Source organism: Astyanax mexicanus, chromosome 2, assembly GCF_023375975.1.
Source record: "Astyanax mexicanus isolate ESR-SI-001 chromosome 2, AstMex3_surface, whole genome shotgun sequence".
Taxonomy (NCBI): Eukaryota; Metazoa; Chordata; class Actinopteri; order Characiformes; family Acestrorhamphidae; genus Astyanax; species Astyanax mexicanus.
This window is the reverse complement of record NC_064409.1, coordinates 65502406-65519432: the sequence shown is the minus strand read 5'-3', so window position 1 is coordinate 65519432 and position 17027 is coordinate 65502406. Positions and strand designations below refer to the sequence as shown.

The following is a 17027-nucleotide window of genomic DNA, read 5'->3' as shown; positions in this document are numbered from 1 at the left end:
AACCTTTAAAGTAGTCCATCTGTGCTGTTTAAAACTGTACAGGAATATTTTAAAAGGTCAACATTAAACACAAACCAAAACATCTTAAATATAAAAATATTTGATGCAACAAATTTTGGGGCAAAAATTAAGGATCATATGTAAGGTTTTAATTTATGGGGTTAATCAATTTAATCTCATCTCTAATAGTCATAGCGAGAAACACTGACAGCAGCAGAATCCATACAAAACTATACAGTACTTCCTTTAGTCTTTCAAAAGTGTAGAAATTATTTTTAATTTCTTAAAATATCTCATAAAAATATTTTAGACATTCTTGTCCTTGATGTGAGAGTTAAAAGTCAAAGTAATAGGAATTTTATACAAATTTACAGATTTTTTTTTTTTTTTTGTCGTCATCTACTACAGATTCTTCCAAACAATATCGGTCACACTTATACAAAAGCTATGCAACTACCAGAGATGTATTTATGTTCCTTAACTAGAGCTAGATATCACATCATGGAAGGACAGCACAATATATTGTTTAAGGGTCTACACTGCAATATGTGCTATTGCAATAATTACATTGCAGGATGTGCAATGTCCATCCATCGATCTTCTTATCTGCTTCTTCCTGGTCAAGACTGTGGTTCAAGTGTCTAATTGGAATCATTGGAAGCAAGGCGCGGTATTATCCCCTGAACAGGGCTCCAGTCCACTGAAGAGTACCATATATAACCATTTACTGGCAATTCATCCAATTTATCTACCGTGAGTATTTCATTGATTTCTATGATTCTATGAACACAAGGAGAATAAACCAAACTTAACTGACAACTTCTTTGCTGTTTCATACCAAGTTCCATGATATACAAGAGGTAGTTTACACCTAGTCCAAATTAATAAACTGTTCTCTCCAGTTGAACACGTTTACATGAAGTAAATACTGAATAAAATTGATTACATTACAGTAACCTACATAGCAAGTAATCAATGTTTTCAATGTACAAACACCATCATTAAAAAAAAATAATAATTAGGACAATATGTAAAAAAAACACACTCTGATTCTTATTCTTATTGCAAGTGATTTTAACTTCAAGGTCAATAGATTAAACCGGATCAACCTAAATATTCAATAAGAATATGTAAACAGAAAAAACAATTAAAGATATGTTTGATTGTGTTTATGTAATGAAAGGTAAAATAGGATAATTATAGAGAGCTGCCCTGTATTATTGTGCTTCTTAATCCTAAAAATCCATTGTGTTGTGACAGATACCACGCCAATGTCAACTCATCTTTAAATCTAGAGAATCACTTCTGAATTTTACAAAACACCAAACTGAACCATGTTACTCACTACACCTCATGGTCAGAAATGTTCCTTAATTGGTAGGCCAGACGACTCCCAACATTTGTTTAAAAATCGTCTATTTCATTCAACAGGCAAATATATGAAAATGTAAAAATATATTTACCAAAAACAGAAATACAGGTCTTCTTTAGCACATAGCAGACACCAGATTTTGTTTAAGACAAACATGAAAAAGCATGTACAGATGCATATTCAGCAGCATCTATGCATCTGCATCTAAAATGAGTTTCACAACATGTTGTTCATATTTAAAATCATTATACAAATATAAACAGATCAATCAGACTAAAAATACAATTGTTTTTAAAAAACAACAGCTATGAAGCTTTTCTGTCAACAAAAGTTAAAAACTCACATACTCACTTACACATGTATATATACACATATATACAAAGACAGACAAATAAAATATATAGGATGGCATAAAGTCATTTCCATGTCCATGACTGAAAGCTGATTATAAGAGTTGTGCAAATTCGGACCAATCAGTTCTTGCTTTCAAATATGACCCTCCTGAGTCACATCAGTTATGTGGTCTTCCTTTTCCTTTGATGACTTCTTTTTCTGAATGGCAAAAAAGGGCAAAATAAATTAATTAATGTTTTCATTTTACAGTATACAGACATGACCTGCAGATCTGGTTCTAAACACTAAAGCACAGAGAGATCTAACTTATATACATTGGGGCAGGGGGCAGGGTGTAAAATCCTGGTCCTGGTGATCTACTGCCCTTTAAACCCAACCTAGCACAATGACTTAACCTGGGGGGTGGACTGCTGACCAGACTAGTGTCCAGGGGTCCCTGACTGCCTCATGGCCTCAAAAGGCTGAAGAACAAAAAGGCCTTCCACCACATGTACAAAATATTAAACAAAGTAAACAAGCCAATCCATTAACTAATTATACATACAACCATGCATGTACAAGCTTTTGTGTAAAACATATACTGTATAATAAATTATTACATTAATAATTATATACATATTTTTTGCCAGAAAAGAGAGTTCAGGGTGGGCCTTCTAAGACTAGTGGTGTGTGATACTGATACTGTACTTGAATCGATCCACCCACTCCTACTTGAAGCCATAAACTGCTCATGTCAGGATCTTCTGAACATTAAATGTCAATGTGCTGAAACTAAACTTTACAGGACAGAAGATCACCAGGGACCAGGTGCACCAGAAAGCAAGTGTTTCCCAAATTCAGATTTTCACATTACTACATTTAATCGGGCTGCACCACACAAACTAGTATATACGTAGGAGCTAATAGCTACTGAACATTTACACCTTGCAGTAGTGTGGGTGAGGTGAATAGAAAGAGCCCTTTTTAAATACCGGAAGTTTAAGAGAACCGTACACATCCAATTCAGGTATAGAGTTTCTTGGTAATGACATAAAACATAATCAATCATTTACAAGCGGTTATTTCACAGCATTCTTTCTTTCCCAGATGTTACAGGTAAGCAGAATAATTAAATGAGATAACTGCACCAGCAATGTCCCCCAGCCTACTGGAAGCTATAAAAGCAAATTGTACCGCTCGCAGCCCCTCCCTAAAGACACAGGAAAATATTAGATTTAAGTTCATTATTAGTCTTTTAGATTTCCTGTTCTATTCTTTAATATCTTCTAAAAGTGAATTTAGGTATGTGTCTTAAGGCTGGTGTTGGGTAAGGGTACCATACTGTATCACACACTAACCCCTCAGCAGGTTTAAGTTTTCACTAAACCAATGACAACCAACATATATGGCTTGTTTGGAGTGCTTCAAGAAAGATTATGGGAGTCACATGTGCCACTGGGTTTTGGCAAACAGGCTATGTGTTATGTTATAAAATGTATACAGTAATATAAAATAAAATGTACTAAGATATTCAGTTTATTAATACTGATGCTGCCAATACTCAAAATTTGTCCTGAGGAAACACCAATGCAAATAAACACACATATATCCACAAGTAATTGATTAAGTTTTGTTTCATACCTCTCTGCACAATTAGTTTGATGTGACTAGTTACTAAAATGTACCAATTGGCTACTATTAAAACTACTAATTTGATTTACTAAAATTATAACTACTGATAAATAAGAACTAAGCAGATACTTAACGCGCAACCTTAAGTAAAACTGACAAAACTGGCGCAACCAAGGCCAGAGCCAGGTTTGAACACTTCCAAATTAGGGTTTCTGCACTGTACACACGGTTTCACCAAATACTTTAATACTATTACCTTTTTTGGAGGTTCTTCCTCAGAAGTAGGAGAAGATAGAAGAGATTTTTCCCTGTCTTTATCTTTCTTTTTCTTCTTCTCTGCAAATAGTTTAGAGACAAAGTGAAACATAAATAAGAAACAAGTGTTTTCCATTATCAGGACATTAGAAAGTGTCTTGCGTCAAAACTGGCCTTACTTTTTCTCTCTGGATTGCTTGCCAGGCTGTCCGCCGTCTGCTCTGGTTGCTCTGGAGTTGGTGCAACTTCTTCAACTTGACTTTCATGACGTTCTTTCTTCTTTTTCTTGTCCTTCTTGCTCTTTTTTGGTTCTGGACTTTCTTCCTGAATGTTAACACTGACAGTACCTTCTTCATCTTTCCTCTTCCTTTTCTTTTCTTTGTGCTGATGTTGGGTATCAGGACAGCTCATTTCCTCTGATGCAGTATTCTGGTTGATTATACCTGAAGAAGTCTCATCACTTTGGACTTCATTGTTCAACTTCTTGCTTTTCCTCTTCTTTGAGGAGCTTTTTGTCTTGTCTGCTTCCTCAGTGTCCAAACTAGCCTCATTAGAAGGAGTCACAGCTTGATTAAGCTCTGGACTTTTTTTGGTTTTAGACTTTTTAACTGGAGTCTCTGAGATGGGAGCTTCTGACAGGTTATTAGATGTTAGATGTTTGGGGGATTTAGAAGGTGTAACTGCAGGGGTAACTTTTTCTGGGTGTGTATGATCTGTATGGAGTTCCTTTATCTTTGATGGAGTTTCAGACTGATTGAGCTCTGAGGTAGAGTCTGTTTTCTTAGCTTTTTCTTTCTTAGAGAGTTTCTCTTCTGCACCTGGATCCACAATACTTAGCTTAGCTTTCTTAGACACTGGTTTATTTGATGGAGACTGCAACTGATCAGATTTGGAAAGACTACTGACCTCTTCAGCCTCGTCTTCTCCAGACGGGGTGTTTAATTCTACAGGTTTTTTATCTTTCTTAGATTTAGTCTTCTTAGAAGGAGTCTTATCTCCAGAGGCTTTATCCTGGTCTGACTGATCAGATGATAGGAGCCTGCTGTTAACCATAGCATCAGCTTCTGCTGAGGGTGTGTTCACCTCTCCAGATTCTACAGGTTTAGCAGATTTTTTAGATTTAGCTTTTTTAGAGGGAGTCTTAACCAGTGTAGAATCTGAAAACTCATTGTTTTTTTCTGACTGGTTAACTATTGTGCTACTACTGTCAACCCCAGTGTCAGCTTGTATAGGAGTGTCTAGATCTGCAGCTTCTACAGCTTCACCAGATTTCTTAAATTTTATTTTCTTAACAGGAGTCTCAACTGGCTTACCGTTTGGAAGACCATTTGTTTTTTTCGACTTCTTAGACTCTGAATTGATACTGGTCATTTCAGCACCAGCTCCTTTAGAAGGAGTGTCCACATTTCCAGCCTCCAGCGACTTTTTCCTTTTGGATTTATCTTTTTTAGAAGGAGTCTTAACCAGTCTAGAATCTGAAATCTGATCAACTTCTTTGCCATTGACACCAGTGTCAAGTTGATTAGGAGGAGTGTCCAGATCTTCTACAGCTTTAACAGATTTCTTCAATTTTACTTTCTTAACAGGGGTCTCAACTCCTTTAGAAGGAGTGTCCATATTTACAGGCTCCAGAGACTTGTTAATTTTGGATTTACCTTTTTTAGAGGTAGTCTTGTTCAGTTTAGGTTCTGATGGTTTATTATCAGGTTTCTCAGTCACAAGACTGTGGGTTCCAGTTTCAGTGTTATTAGATTCACACTGTTTTTCTGACTTTTTGAGTTTTTTCTTTTTATGCTTAATACTGTCATTCCCTGAGAGGCCATCAGCCTTAGGAATCACAGCTTGTTCTGACAGACTGTTAGAAATGTCCATTTCTAAAAGGTTGCTTTTATCTTTAGTGTTCTTGGATGGAGTTTTAACTTTGTCTGCTGTGACAGTGGTGCTAGTTTTCTTGCTTCGTGGTTTTGAAGGTTTGTCAGTTTTCTTCGTTTTTGAGGGACTGATGGAAGTTTTTGCTCTAGTTTTCTTGGCAGAGGGCTTGGCGTTGACATCCTTGCTTGTTTCTTTCTTGGCCTGTGCTGGCTTTCTTTTTTTTCCAGTGCTGTTGGAAGGTGTCAATGCATCCAGCTTAGCTATATCCACATCTGAAAGACAACAAGGTAATACATTGAATGCTACACATATTAAAAGCTACACAATCAACACTCCAAAATTAGACCTGTTTCACAGTTGCTGTGACATCAGGTCTGGCTACAAATAGTAGCGGTATTGTACTTCCACCTAGCACTGTTTAACAGGGTGCTCCCCGATTTTCGCCTCCCAAATATCTTTACTAGGCTTCAGTCTAGCCAGTAGAAGCACAGCTAACATATGTTGGTGGCACTCCAGCACAGACTAACTAGTTTGTATTGGGAAAACCTTTTCATGCTTAAGTTTAAAATATATGACCTGTGTGTGATCCTGAACGGCAGCGCTTTGTGTGAGCCTTATCCACCACTTATTACTACACATAGCTGAAGAACAGCAGCAGTATTCAGATTGTGGGCATGTTTTTTTTTTGTTGTTTTTTTTTTACAAAGCAGATCAGTCCTATATATATCAATACCTCATCATATCTCTGAATGGCCAGAGAAAAATTTTGTTCAAGGCATGATTCACATCAAGCTATGCTTCTTAAGAACAGCAAACTCAAAACTGGTGTGTGTTTTTAAAGGGCAGGGCAGCTTTAACCACCACATCCAATCTCATCACAATGATCAGACTCCAGGTTGGATGACTGTCTCTAATTAGCTCTTAAATTTCATTCATCTAGAGGTTTACATACTTTTCACACCCTGCACTGTGAATGTTAACATGTTAAATCATGCAAACATTATTTTTTGTGTGGTATTAGTTTAAGCAAACTGTGTTTGTCTATTGTTGTGACTTAGATGAAGATCAGGACACAATTTATACAGAAATCCAAGTAATCCTAACGGGTTCACATACTATTCTAATTTTTTTTTTTTTATATAAATTTATTTTAGATTTTTCCCCATTTTCCCCCAATTTGTCTATCCAATTGTCCCACCCTTCGTGCGTCCCCATCACCGGTGGCACCTGCGACCCTTGGAGGATGCATACGAGCAAACGCCTCCTCCGACACGTGTGAAGTCAATCACCCCTTTTTTCGAGCTGCTGCTGATGAATCACAGCGCGCTCGGAGGAAAGCACAGCGTCTAGGTTCCGATTAATCCGCTCACAGACGCCTCCTTCAATCGTGATGGGGAGAAAGCGCCATCTACCCACCCAAAGGGAGCAAGGCCAATTTTAATCCCTCTGAGTGCCGGCCGCTTGATGGCAAAGCTGCATGAGCGGGGGTTCGAACCTGCTACCTCCTGCTCATAGTGCTATTAAATTTTTTTGCAACTGTATTTTAGCAGCACTTTTACTGTGCGACTTCAGCAGTAAAAATGTTGCTAAAATATGTGTTGTCTAGATAGGGTGTCATTTTAGTTGGCTTCTGAGTGAGGAGGTTAAGTACCTAAGCTAAGTAAAGTGAAAATTAAGTTAAAATAAAAAAGGGAGATTTGTGCTCGTAATTCAAAAGAAGAAAACAGAAGCACAGAACAAATCATCTATTGAGATAAAATACTGTGCTCTCTTTCGTCTCACCTGACAACTCGAATGCCAGTCTCTTCCACTTCTCCACATCCAAACTGGAATCAGAGTCAGAATCATCTTCTGCTGTTGGGCTTTTGGGGGTCAAATCCGTTTGGCCTTGGGCAGGTGAACTGTCCTCCTTTTTCTTTGTTCTTTTCTTTTTCTGATTTCCTGATCCAGCAGTCGTCTGGACAAAGGATGGAGTAAAGTTTAATCACTTAGTAAAAGACTAATATCTGGCTCACACTAGCAGATTTTTCACCAATTTTCTCTCTGTAATGGATGTTAATTTTCAATACCCTATGCTACTGTATCTGCCCTGAATAAAACACCATACATTTTAAGATTAAACACACTCAGCCGATGGCTCTGTTTCTCATGAAGTGTGTTTAAACAAACAGCTGATGACAGCAAAAACATTGCTATTCTATCTGTGATGCTTTCTGCTTATAAACAGCCTAAAAACAAAAGGGCTATAGATGAAAGCATGGCTGAGTCAACAGAGCCTATATGTATTGCAACTCAAGCTAAAGGTGACTATAAACATATGTTTGTAGAGATATTTATAGTGCACACATACGTTTAAGATACGTTCATATACTGTCCACCTTAAAAAAAATCAAATCATATTATATACCATGCTTGAAGTTAACCCAATTTACTCCCCCCATATACACCTTATATAGCCATTCAGCTCAGCTCTCACTGATTGAAAATCTTTTAGTCCTGAGACCAAAGTCACATTTTCCACCAGAGAATTGGCTCCACCTCTCACTACAGGATACAGATATATTAAAACATGTTTCATATTTATAATTTTATAATTCATGATCAGGCGGCCTGAGTGCTCTAGGAGAAGACCATAGGACTAAAAGTAGATCATAGGCTCCACACACAACACAATAATCTACAAATATCATTCTTCACATTTCATCACATCCTGGAGTCTACAGAATTTTTACGATTGTCAGGGAGAGCAAATAGGCTCGATTATCCTGTAAGGTGAGCCAGGCAAGGGCACACATGAATGAACATGCCATGAATATTAAGGTAGGATGCATACCTGTAATTTTTTCTTGCTTCCAGTGGCGGTATTGCGTTTTACACTTGTGGCCTTTTTTGATTTTGACCCTGGAAAAAAATACAATTAAAAATCAATGTGAAAAAGAATTTAGGTCACTGTTGTTCTGTCACACACTACACATACAAATACATTCTCTTAAACTCCTTTGAAAACTCTTTGGATACCCCAGAAGGCTTTAAAACTCTGATGTTACATTATCTTAAGTGATGGAGCACCACTCACCACTCACTTAATTTCACAATACCTAATCTTATTATTACACTATTATTACAGCAAAGCAGACATGCATGTTTTGACTCCCTTCCTCATGAGATAAACTGCAAAGCCCGAACTAAACTCAACATCAAATAGCGACATACTAAATACTTACTAAATACTACTAAAGTACACTGCAATTAGTAGAGCATCCACTAGAATAATGCATAGTTTAGTAGTATGTAGTTTTGTAAAAGGCACTATTAAAAGAAAGAAAGAGAGAGCTATTCTTTGCAGAGCTGTAGCCCATTAGAAACCCAATTTCACAGAAATGTTTTAGAAATTATTCAGTTTTGAAATACAACAGGAATGTAATGTGTGTTACATGTAATACCCTATTAAAAATAGCCAATGTTTATAAATGTCTAATAGAAAGTTAAACAAAGGCACTGGCAGGTAGGGTGTTTTCATTTGATAGGTGTTTTCAAACTGCTAGTATCAATTACCTGAACTTTTTGTTTGCTCTATACCAGCATGTGTCCCTTGTGGATTGTTCTCACTGGAAACAAGAAAAAAAAAAACATGGACACATTATATTTAAACAACTCAAAAGAAAGATCTGTTGTTAGCCACTGTACAGCTAAATGCTAAATACCAGTTATCAGAGCAGATACAACACTTACCTCATCCATTTCTTGAACAAGTCATTCAGAGACACCTTCACACTCTTAGTTTTCACCTACAAAATATTCAGAAACAGAATTTGAGGAACCTAGAATATATTCAGCTACTTATAACAGAACAAACCAGTTACTGTATCCGTCACAAACAAAACATCAGGCAAGCCACGATTATTAGACTGTTACCTTCACCACAGAGTTTTTTTTTTTAACATAGTCTATTTTAACCTGTGAGCTGTAGCTGTCAGACTATTTTAAGTGTAATATTCTTGATTTCAACACTCTCAAGTCTCTTCTTTCGTTTCTCTGTACACTAGAGGGTGTAGCTTGGCATAAGAACATAAGCTGCACTTCTAGTCAGTGAAGTGGCGCTAAGCTCACACACAGTGACTCCCCAAGATACAGTTTGTGTATTTGGTTGTGGCTGAACATACTTCTTTTGTTTTAAGTTACACTCACTGAAAACAAAGTTCTTTAGGATTACATTTTGTGTTAAACGACAATATTTTCAGAATACTCTGAATTTAATGTCTGAGTAATAATGCTCCAAAACAAGTTTTACAGGAGAAGGTAAAATCCTCTTAACTTTCAATAAAGGTCAGTGTAAACCAATTATATTGCAAGACATTTTAGAGCATTTCTATTGTTTTTTTTTTACAATAAAATGTTGATATAACATAAAGAATGGCCAGATTCACATTACGTATAAAGTTGGATATCACTCTAATACTGTTGAACAGAACTGGGCTTAGGGCTAGATGATACGGCAACAATCTATATATTAATATATATTTCTCACTTTTGGTTGATACAGTACATTCCTAATATCGATATAAACAGTTAAAAGAAGCCACAGACCTTGGTGTACTTGCTCCCTGACATAGCTGGGTGAAATGGTTAAATTACAATAATTAAACAGTTTTTATCATATTTTGACAGCAGCAGTGACAGATTTTGCTATTCAAATACGGTTTCATGAAAAGTAAGTATTTTTTCGCTGCACATCATCGTATTTAACAGGCCTGTACTGTGCAATAAAATGTACAGTTGGGTTTTTGTTATTTAAGTAGTCTTAAAAGATGCTATTTTATTGTATATATTTACCTAACAGTTATTGGTGAGGTATTGGTGACATAAATCAAACAATATATATATATATTCTTACTATCTAGTGAAATACAATCTAATACAATCTAATGTTAAATTTTAATGCTGAATCTAATCTGAGATCAAATGTTGTTACAGATTGGTAGTGGTCGGTAACATTCTTTACACTCAGCTTTACTACAGTAATGTAAATCTATTGTTAACACTCTGTTAACTGTATGATTTTCTAGTTTCAGCTACTTGTATTATTTGCTTTTTGTTTGTAGTTGACATTTCAACATTGATTTACTTTCAAATCAACACCAAATCCAACGTTGATTCAACCAAAAACATCAACGATTATTTAATGATTATTTAATGTTTATTAAACGTTTAAATGACAGTTGGGTAGCATCATTTTGTCTGTTTATTTACAAAGCTATGTTATATTATGTATTTAATGGTTCATTTATATATTATTTTTCACTCTGGCCACTCAATGGACACAAATTGTAATATTTCTATAGTTTTAGCACATTTTGCACAAACGTTACTAGTTTAGTTATTGTCCACTGTTTACATATGTACAAATATGCACTGCTAAATTATTATATAACTGCGTACTCTGTCTGCCTGTCTATAACATTGGCCACTTTCAGAGGTTAGGTTTCGATTCAGGATAATTTGAAAGTTAAAAGAGCGACCCTGTAACATTTAAATACACTGACAACACACGTGTCCTTATACATAATAAAACATAAAAGCCTTTTGACATGACTCGACTCGACTCAACCAGCAAAACAAGCTCAGGACACTCGCAGCTACAAACACGAGGGGCATAAATAACGTTACACCACACCACTCCCCACCCCCTCCTCCTCCTCCTCTATCTCTATCTACCTCTCTCTCTCTCTCTCTCTCTCTCTCTCTCTCTCTGTGCTAAACTTTCTCCTGCATTTCTGATCTTCAGCAGCTGAAACACAGCGACAGTTATGCAGGCTATCACTGCAGTCCAGAACAAACACATGCACGTATAAACCTGCGCTCAGACGGTATAAATGAGGTATAAATAAGGTAAAACGTGGTGTAAACCTGAGGGGCGTCCTTTCTCAGCACGTTGGCCGCTTTCTTGTGTCCGTTCTCCTTCAGATGCCGGTAAATCAGCTTGATTAACTCGCCCTCTGGAAGCTCAGAGCTTTTGGAGGCCATGTTTCTCAAAAGCAGTGAAAATCCGCTGTTTATACAGAAACTTTACCGCATGTGTTTAGTGTAGCTATAGCTTCCTGTCCCACCATGCTTTCTGCCGTGCACCTTTGAACCAGTGACGTCGCGTAGCTGGCCCAGAGCATTGTGGGAAATGTAGTTTAGAAGCCATGCGCGCAGAAAGGCTTGTATGCCTTCACTGTTATGTTAAAAATAACAGTCTTAGACATCTTATATAACACAGTTTGTGCTTTTAACTAAGCACAGTCAATTCCATTCATGAATAAAGGAAACAAACATTTTGTCGTAAAAATGACTTGTAGCACAATTATTTAAACTGACACGTTAAAGTTATAAGCTTGTCTCCAAAACTCTAATGTTTTAAATGCATTTAACACAATTCTCTGCATAAAACACATCAATATGACATAAAAACACGTTTCCATGTCAAAACAAATCAGCTAGCTGTCTAATATATGTGCCACCTGGCCAAACATCTCAATGCTTAATTAGGAATTAGGCACCACAAATTAGTTCATTTTTACAACAACAGAGGAAGACGCTGCAGAGAGAGGAAAAGGGGGTGTGAGTAGGGGAGGAAGACTGAAATGGGGAGGAAGAGTGAGAGGTAGGGGTAGTGTTGGTAGAAAAGTTAATATGTGCATGTGATCTATTTGAAGATTTTTTACAATTTGGACTATTGCAGTGTTATTGCAAAGTTTACTAAAGATATGAGTTTTTTTTTAAACAGTATGAAGTTGGTTAGACATAAATCTGGTAATATGAATGAAGTGTGTGTTATTTGGTGCAAAAAAATTGATATGTAGTTTTGGTTGCAGTGCTTAATTGTGCAGGATATATAAGGTATTTTGCAGTTTGTGTGTGTGGTGGTTTTGTGAGTTTTGTTAAGAATTTTGATAAAACCAGCCTAGTTAATGGCCCATGTTAAATTGTAGTAAACATTGTTTTTAGAAGACCTGAAGGCATTTACTGACCTACAAGCTTCATGTAATAGTATTTATTGATCCAATGTAGGCACATTCTAATGTCCACACATTCTTTAAACATAATTGTACCTGTATTATTTGAACACGAGTGTCAGAGGTCAAGATTGTAATGCTACCAACCTAAAATGTGTTTTTCATGTTGAATGTCTACAGACTAGTTGCAAATGTGGAGTTAGAATGTCTTTGTTGGAGCACTGTACACGGTCTGTCAGAAGTATGTCATAAATATGCAGAAAAAGACATTACATTCTTATTTAAAACAGTTCAAACTATTTAATTTATTTCTGCAACAGATTCTGGTATGGAGACAACTCAACCAGTAGAACTGAAAATGCAGACAAGTGCAGTGCAGTGTATTTTTTTACAGTTCTGTAGGACACCAAATTGGCAATATGTAAATTCATATCAGTTTACGTCACTGTATTACTGAAGGAGAAAATAAAATTGAATCAGTTAATTTATTTCAGTTGAAATTGTTCTATTTACTGTTTTTAGAGGTCGTAAGGACATATACAGCAATTGACCTATAATCATAATGCTGAAAATAATCATGTGGTTTGTAACAGACACTGTTATCTGATTGATTTTTTTTAACAAGTGCTCTTAACAGATGTCATAAGAGTGGATCAGTGACACTGTTTAACATCTCGTCTGGATCTTGATGAAGAATTTTTTGGAAGGTGAGATGTTTCCTGTAAGCTCTCTTTACACATACAAAAATACACACCTAGCCCAGATTTATTTGAAAGTGCTGAAATGTTTTAAAACAGCCCTCTCTTTTCCTTCCTGAGTTCTGGAGTTCTGGTTCCTCAGCGGTTTTAAAAATGTCCTCAGTCAGCACGCACATGACTGTCATATTTGGAGAAAATATCCAATCCTAAAGCGGTTGGTGTAAAACCACAAACAAATCTTCCATCAACATGATGCAAATAGACAGATCGCTGCCTTTTTTAATGCTTGCCAGTTCAGTCTCATTTAACAGGAACAGGTGTGTTTACTTTGGGGGTTAGGTTGTGTGTGTGGGTTTGTGTGTGTGTGTGTGCTTAGATGATGTGTGCCACAGGTTTAGGGCAGTGATGATGTTTGTGTACACTGAGTTGAGGCCATATGTGCTGGAGTTTTATATATATATATATATATATATATATGTGTATGTGTGTGTGGATTGAAAAGAGAGAAAATTGAGGGCATTGGGTACGCAAGCTTGCTGTGTGGCTGTGTGCGTGTGTGTTTTGGGTAGTAACAGGGCTGCTGGTGTGTGGGCATGGCCGTTTGAGTGTGCAGTAGTAATGTTGACACTTACAGGATGTGTGTTTATGGTTTCAGTCACACAGATTGGGTCTGCAACAAGTATTAGTGCCACCAGTTTTGATCCTGGAAGTGTATTCAGTGGTAGTAGTGTGTTGAAGAGCTTTATTTTTGCATGTCTCAGTTTTGATATGCTTTGCATTATTGTAATGTCTCATGGGCGAAGAGTCAAGAGTGGCCTGCATTACCTTGTTATGGGTACAATTGATATCTAAAGGTCTGATAATGAGCGGACTAAGGGCTGCCACTGTGATTTAAGGATCACTGGTTCAGATCATGCTACTTCTCCATCAGCAGACAGAGTCTGAGAGAGCAAAATTGGCCATGCTCTCTATGGGATAGGTAGATGGTGCTCTCTTTCCACATCACTTCTAGTGTAGAGGTCAGGCACTGTGCTTTTCTCTGTGTGCACTGTCTACCTGGTGATGCTGCATCATCACTACCAGTTTGAAAGAGGTGGTTCTCATGTTTAGATGAACAGTGGGGTCAGCCTCTGATTGGGATTAATTTAAGTTTGGACTGTTTCAGCTGTTTCAAGACAATGTTTTTAAGTGAGCCACGATATAGGATAATAAGAACATATATATTTTACATTAGATTAACCATAGAGATCATCTCTATAGAGTTTAAATCTAACAGATATAGACACGTTGGGTAATGACTGTACAAAAATGTTGCTGGCAAATAAACAGACAAAAAATTGGTAGTCAATCTAAGGACAAAAAAATACACAAAAAATGTAAGAGACACCAGTCCACATGTTTTCTTTTTAGGATAAATCACAGAAATGTAGGTGGTCTAATGAGTTTTCCCCTCATATTGTGCAGCGTAATGTGTTGCTGTTGGTCCAGAGTGTTGGAGGAGAGCTGTGTGTATGAGTTGTACAAATCCTGTTAGTTGTGAGTTTGTGTGTGGGGGGGTTGAAGGGTGGGGGTTCAAATGGGTCACCTGAGGAGGGGTGAGTTGGGTGACCAGGGGGTCAGAGCAGTAAAAGAGCTCCTTTCACGAGCATCAGCGAAAAAAAAAAAAAAAAAGGCTGTTTTCCAAACCTAACACCAAGAAATGTTCAGACGGGCAAAATGAGTTCGGTCCTGCTTCATTAATATAGTGCAGATATAAATGTGGATGGAAACATGGATTAACATGCGATTTGAAATGAGTAATACTAATATAATCATTAATGTTAAGGATGATTTGTATTCATGTGTGTGTATAATGAGCCAATTCTTTGCAGCATTACCCACTTGAACCCAAGTCTTATTAATATAAGAAAACATATTACTCAGGAACTATAGGACTTCAAAATTTCAGCTGTTAAATCCCTTACATGAAGGGACACTCTTAATGATTCAGACTTTTCCTGGGCATCGTTATAACTCATATGTAAGAAGTCTGTGTGTGTGTGTGTGTGTGTGTGTATGTGTGTGTGTTAGTGTGTGTGCCAGCTAGTTCAGATTACACTCATTAAAAACATGTTCCTATTTCCCTATGGACTAAAAAACTACGGTACTATGCATTCCACAAGTTCTGCTGCTGAAGATGAAATAAAGCCACCACCCATATCCACTTTCCTCTATATGCTGCCCTCTCCATAACCATCATGTTTACAGAATAAGTGATCATCTCTTTTACCCAAATACACTCTCTTGTTCAACTCATTAATTGGAGAAAGTGAAGAAAACTTTAAATATGTCTCAAAGTTATACTCAAGTATGCTTGTACAGTTGTGAACATAAATTAACATACACCCTGGAATGGGTATTTTTTGTATGTCAGAAAAAATAACATATAACATGTTAGAAGAAGTTAGAATTTAATGGAATCACAAACAGTAAGGTCAACATTATATATGCATGGTCATAAATATAGACACACATCACTTAAAATATTTAGTTAGGTGTCTTTTAGCAATTTTCACCTTGACCAAGAGGTGAGTCAAAACCTGCTGGTTGAACCATTGAAAAAGCTTAATGTTAGCATGATTTATCCTTTCTGCAGCCACCTTCAATGTGTGTTTGGGGTCACTGTTCTATTAAAACACTAGATTGTGTTTTAATGGTTATGCTGAAGAATTGTGAGCAGTTACTCTACTCTATTCGCTTTGTGCAGTGTATGAGTACCACTGGCAGAAAACAGAGCCATAGAGTAAAGCTACCATCACTGTGCTTAACAGTTAATACAGCTTTGTTCAGGCTGAATGTCTTTCTGTTTCACTTCCAAACATCCTTGTCTCGTCTGACCATAAAACATTTAATCAGAAGGTTTTTCTTTGTCCATTGTTGGGTTTCAGTTTGAAACAATCCACAGATTAAGGCACAAAAACATGAAAATGATCAACAGAGAAGACAACCATATTTACGTTCATTTCGTTTCTGGATGCACCGGTGGAAATTTGATCTACATCTTTAACATTCAGTGAACACACACACACATACAGTGACAAACAGTGAGCATATGTGTCCAGAGCAGTGGGCGGCCATTGTTTTACAACCCCCAGGGAACAGTAAAGGGTTAAAGGCCCAACACTGGCAGCTTGCTGAACCCATGTATCGAACTCTGTCATTTATAACCTAAGCTCTTACCCATGGAATATTACTGACCTACACACATTTCCTTTTAAATGCCATTCATGCCCATATTTAAAAAAAACTGTAACCCCTAACTATATAACATTTGATTCAGCAACACTTTTCTCTGTTTTAAAAGTGATTGTCAGATGTGTTCAAGATACTTTAAACATTTGCAAATTAAGTTTAAAGTATGTTGAATTTAATGAAAATATATTTTTTTTTTGTAAAAAAAATATATATATATTTAGAATAAAAGGTAGAAAATTATGAAAGTTGCTGGCATCAATCAGTTAGTTTCACACATCAGCAACCAAGGAGAAGCTTGCTATTGCTATGCATGAATAAAACACTGACCTGGACCTGGTCTCTCAGAAATATATAAAACATAAGCAAATATACAGTCTAAAACAAATATTTCGGTAGCCCTGGTCAAATTGCATGGAAGTCTGGAACCTGTCCACAAGAATTGCCCCAATTTCTCTCTTCTACCTAAACGCCTCCTCCTTAACCACTTCTGATTCTGTCTCTCATTTGCTCGACCGCTCCCTTCCCTCTGCTACCTTCACATATGCTGCTCTTTTCCTGTGATTAACTAACAGAACGTGCTTTCACGCCGGGCATTGATGTGCCACATTCCGAAACATCAGGCACATAGGCGTA

The 17027-nt window shown here is 36.9% G+C and overlaps 1 protein-coding gene across 1 annotated transcript; it reads right to left on the bottom strand.

Annotated features, from left to right (window-relative positions):
* Positions 1-1438: 1438 nt before the first annotated feature.
* Positions 1439-11615, bottom strand: tcof1 (treacle ribosome biogenesis factor 1). The gene is made up of 8 exons (XM_007228024.4): positions 11372-11615; positions 9197-9252; positions 9020-9072; positions 8298-8365; positions 7247-7421; positions 3772-5736; positions 3594-3673; positions 1439-1924 (listed from the first exon to the last, which is right to left on the bottom strand). The coding sequence occupies exons 1-8, from the start codon at positions 11486-11488 to the stop codon at positions 1859-1861; spliced, it is 2580 nt and encodes an 859-aa protein (XP_007228086.3). The 5' UTR covers positions 11489-11615; the 3' UTR covers positions 1439-1858.
* Positions 11616-17027: the final 5412 nt, after the last annotated feature.

Coding starts and splice junctions, on each gene's coding strand:
- tcof1 (XM_007228024.4), bottom strand. CDS start 11,488: ATGGCCTCCAAAAGCTCTGAGCTTCCAGAGGGCGAGTTAATCAAGCTG. Junction 9,073..9,196: donor TTGTTCAAGAAATGGATGAG/GTAAGTGTTGTA, acceptor TCTTGTTTCCAG/TGAGAACAATCCACAAGGGA. Junction 3,674..3,771: donor AAGCAATCCAGAGAGAAAAA/GTAAGGCCAGTT, acceptor AACTATTTGCAG/AGAAGAAGAAAAAGAAAGAT.